Source organism: Galeopterus variegatus, unplaced genomic scaffold, assembly GCF_000696425.1.
Source record: "Galeopterus variegatus unplaced genomic scaffold, G_variegatus-3.0.2 Scaffold11113, whole genome shotgun sequence".
Taxonomy (NCBI): domain Eukaryota; kingdom Metazoa; phylum Chordata; class Mammalia; order Dermoptera; family Cynocephalidae; genus Galeopterus; species Galeopterus variegatus.
The window spans coordinates 40,785-44,412 of record NW_007737224.1 but is presented as its reverse complement, the minus strand read 5'-3'; the positions used below and the strand labels follow the sequence as shown (position 1 = coordinate 44,412).

Sequence of the window (3,628 nt, the reverse complement as noted above, 5' to 3'; positions counted from 1 at the left end):
GGGCAGAGGCAGTTCATCCATTGCCACCGGGCCAGAGCAGAGAATAGGGACACAGACACAGACAGAGAGTAGGTTTGATGGTGGGAGGATGACGTGATTCTCAGCCAGTTGCACCTGTTTTCTCAGTGAACTATGGGGCAAAGTCATCAGGAGGGATGTTGGAAGTTTGAGGAGAGAGGAAGGGGTGAAAGAGTACTTTTGGAGAGAGGGACAAGGAGTATAATACCAGGGAACTAGCCATCAAATTTCACCCAGCCAGCGCTAGGGAGAGATGGCCCCGACAACCTTCACCTCTTCAAGCACAGCTGGGAAGCAGGCTGGTCCTCTGGGGTTCAGAGAGTCATGGGGCTGTAAACACACAAGGGCACTGGAGGGAGAGAGAGGCAAAGGAACTAAAGGGGTCAGTAAAGGAGTGTTTATAGGGCTGGATGGTGCATCTAACTGGATAAACAGGGAAAGAAGGGCATGGTGTCCTTATGGGTGAGCAGGTGCATGGGTGTGTGTGTATGTGTGTGTGTGTGTGTGTAGTGAATGGATTCATGGACCCTTTGTGGAACTTCAGAGTCTGAAGCCTTTTCCCCTGTGTCATTAAATAAGCAGCAATTCCAGGAACTCAGGAGTGCTCCACCAGCTATGTGCCCTTGGATGCTGAGGTTGGCTTTGGCTTTTCCTGGTTAAAACACCACAGACTACCAGTACGCTGCACTTCCAACTGAGTTCTCTCCACAGACTTTGTTGTATTATAGTTATTTTTGTAAGTAGGCATCCCTCAGTATCTTGGGGGATTGGTTCCAGGACACCTCCCAGCCCCACCCCACCCCACCCCACCCCCATACCAAAATCCACTGATGCTCACGTCCCTTATATAAATGGTGTAGTATTTGCATGTAACCTATGCACATTGTAAATGCTTTGGGGAATGAGTTAAGGAATAAAACCCACAAACAAAACACTAACATATCTATGGGTAGCATGTGATCCCTAACCCAAGACCAAAACAGAAATGCAAAGCCAGACAGTGATCCTTGAGATCCAAGACCAGAGGAAGCCCATGGAAGCCCAACCCCTCCCCCAGCACGGAGAACCAATACATTACAAATAAATGGTCTTTTTATTGTGCGTCCACGAAAACAAAGTCAGGGTGGCCTTTGGCCAACAAGGTGTCAATGAACAAGAGGCATGCATGACAACAACCATATTCTCCTCGACAGTCAGTTCTTTCCCTCCCAGGCCTTAAGGGTGACACGCAAACAGGGCCAGGAGGTTCTAGAGTAACACAAGCCCAGGACCACCATACACTGGAGGGCCTGAGTCTGCTGCCTCTCTGGCAGGACAAGGCAGGGAGAACAAACACGGCCTAGGGCTAGGCCCTGCCTCCAGAAGCTAGAACACACGAAAACCCCCCACCCCCACCCCCATCAAACACTGCTGGAGAAGTCAGCCAGGACTTCTGAGAAGAGCTGGCTCTGAAGCCAAAAACTCTCAGAGCTCCCTCCAGAAGGGTTTGCCCTCTTGAAGCTCCCAGTAGTAGTAAACAAAGAGCAGCAAGGCAACTAAAAGCAGGAAAAGAAGCAGCTGGCCCCAGAACGGGACCCTAAAGGCCTGCTTTCCTGGCTGGATGGTGTATCCGGTGAGACATGAAGGGCAGGAACATGAAGATGAGGTTAAAGTAGAGGAGGATGAGGATGTAGAATAATCGGACAGGTCCTGGGAGCTCTTGGAGATGCTGGAAATGCGGCGGTAGTGTGCGACGCTCTGGTAGGAACTGCCCAAGCCATACACGGGGTGTTCCCTGAGGAAAACAAGGGAACAAGTGGGCCAGGAGAGCCTGGGCCCAGAACCAGCCCCATCCCTGTGCCTCTCCATTACTCACATATCCTTGCTGTCCTCTTCGGAAGAAGACAAAAGACTGTCATCTTGAATCTGCAGAAGGAAGTCAGGGCGAGGGAACTGGTTGGTGGGATCACCATGGCCCTATCATATCCTGCAGTCCAAACTTCCTTGGCCAGCCCACTCAGACCATTGCTTAAGGGCCAGGGACCTGCCCTTTCCAGAACTTTCTGGGTTGCCGGCCTTTTGTCTGTGGTGCCTTGCCACTTGCTCAGTGACTGTCCTGGCTGCCTGTGCCCCAGCAACCTCCTTTCTACCCTAAGGATTCTCAGAAAGAGCATAAGCCTAGATCTCAGACCAGGGTACAGGCCATGGGCCGTCCCATGCACTCTAGTCAAATAGTTCTCACAGCTCCCCAAAGAAGGGCCCTGACCAAACAGGTGTCTGCTGACCCTAACTCTCCCTGGAGAATGAAGGGTGCACACAGTGTCCCCCGTCCTCCATTGTATTTGCCCAAACCCAGCTATGGTCCCCTTAGGTCGGATCAAAGTACAGGATGCCTGACAGCCAGCTCACCGGGTGGTGGAAGGAGTCAGCAACTGAGAGCAAAGTCACCAGCTGGTGGAAGCCCTTGGACGTCCCCACAGAATCAGCCTCGCCGGAAGTCCTGGTGGTCAGGCAACTCGCCTCATAGTACTCGTCATTACAGCCTTAAGAAGGGGGGCATGGTTAGCAGAGGAAGCATCGGTGTCCCCTGCCTGGCCCAATGGACATAATCTGAATCCCATTACGGGCCTATGACAAAGTTTCTCCCTCCTAGGGCTGCTGAGAAGTGGTGGGTGTTGGGGCCTCAGGCTCTCCCTAAGACCGGGGTCCCAAACGGAGTGGGCTGCAGGTATCAGGGTGCCCACCCCATCCCTGCCTTACCCTTGCTCTGGTCAATTGAGGTGTCCTCTTTCTTGGGCAGATTGTACAAAACCATCCTCTTTCTTGGGCAGATTGTACATATCCGAGGAGCCCTCGAGTGGTGAATCCAATTCTGAATGGGGGAGGGGGAAAAGTCCATGTGCCCCCCAGGCTTTCCTCCCTTCTCCCCAGCACCCCAATAGGCCAACGCCCTTGCCACACAGTCCTGACCCATCCTTCCCGTCGCCCATGCCTCCTTCCCATCCCATGGGCGGCCAGGCGGGCCTCTGGGGCTGGGTCTCACTGGAGAACCCATAGGAGGAGGCAGAGGAGTTAGAGGGCGAAAGTCGCCTCCGCCTCTGGGTCATGTACTGGAAGATTTCCTCTTCCAAGAGACTGTTAGTGGAGCCTGGCCAGACACGGGGGGCAGGGAGGTCAGGGTTATGGCCCGCAAATCTGGGGGAGAGCGCAGGGGGGACACGGGGAACGGGTGCGGTGGAAGGAGCGGGATGAAACGCGGGGAGCAGGCCCCGGGAGGGGACCCAACCGCCGCCGGCCGCTGTACCGAAGACGTTCCCGTGAGGGATGAAATAGCGCAGGAGGGCGGCCAGCTCGGGGTCCGACACAACCTCAGAGTCGTCCATGGCGGGCGCAACCGGCACCGGGTGCGTGAGGCGAAGGCCTGCGGGCGGCCGCTGCCTGTGAACACAAGTCTAGCAATGGCTGCCTAGCAGCAGGGCGGGGGCAGCGCGAGCGCCTGGGGAGCAGCCGCGCTGGCGTCACGCTGGCGTCATGCGTGCGTAACAGTCGTGGGAGTGGGCGGGGCTTTGCTGCTCGCCGGGGGGCGGGGCTAGAGAGCCCAACGTGCCCTAGGGCGGCAGAGGCTGTAGGG

The 3,628-nt window shown here is 55.5% G+C and overlaps 1 protein-coding gene across 1 annotated transcript; it reads right to left on the bottom strand.

Annotated features, from left to right (window-relative positions):
- Positions 1–1,092: 1,092 nt before the first annotated feature.
- Positions 1,093–3,232, bottom strand: LOC103610416 (emerin-like). The gene is made up of 6 exons (XM_008594593.1): positions 3,193–3,232; positions 2,814–2,869; positions 2,758–2,782; positions 2,407–2,540; positions 1,874–1,923; positions 1,093–1,792 (listed from the first exon to the last, which is right to left on the bottom strand). The coding sequence occupies exons 2-6, from the start codon at positions 2,835–2,837 to the stop codon at positions 1,483–1,485; spliced, it is 543 nt and encodes a 180-aa protein (XP_008592815.1). The 5' UTR covers positions 2,838–2,869; positions 3,193–3,232; the 3' UTR covers positions 1,093–1,482.
- Positions 3,233–3,628: the final 396 nt, after the last annotated feature.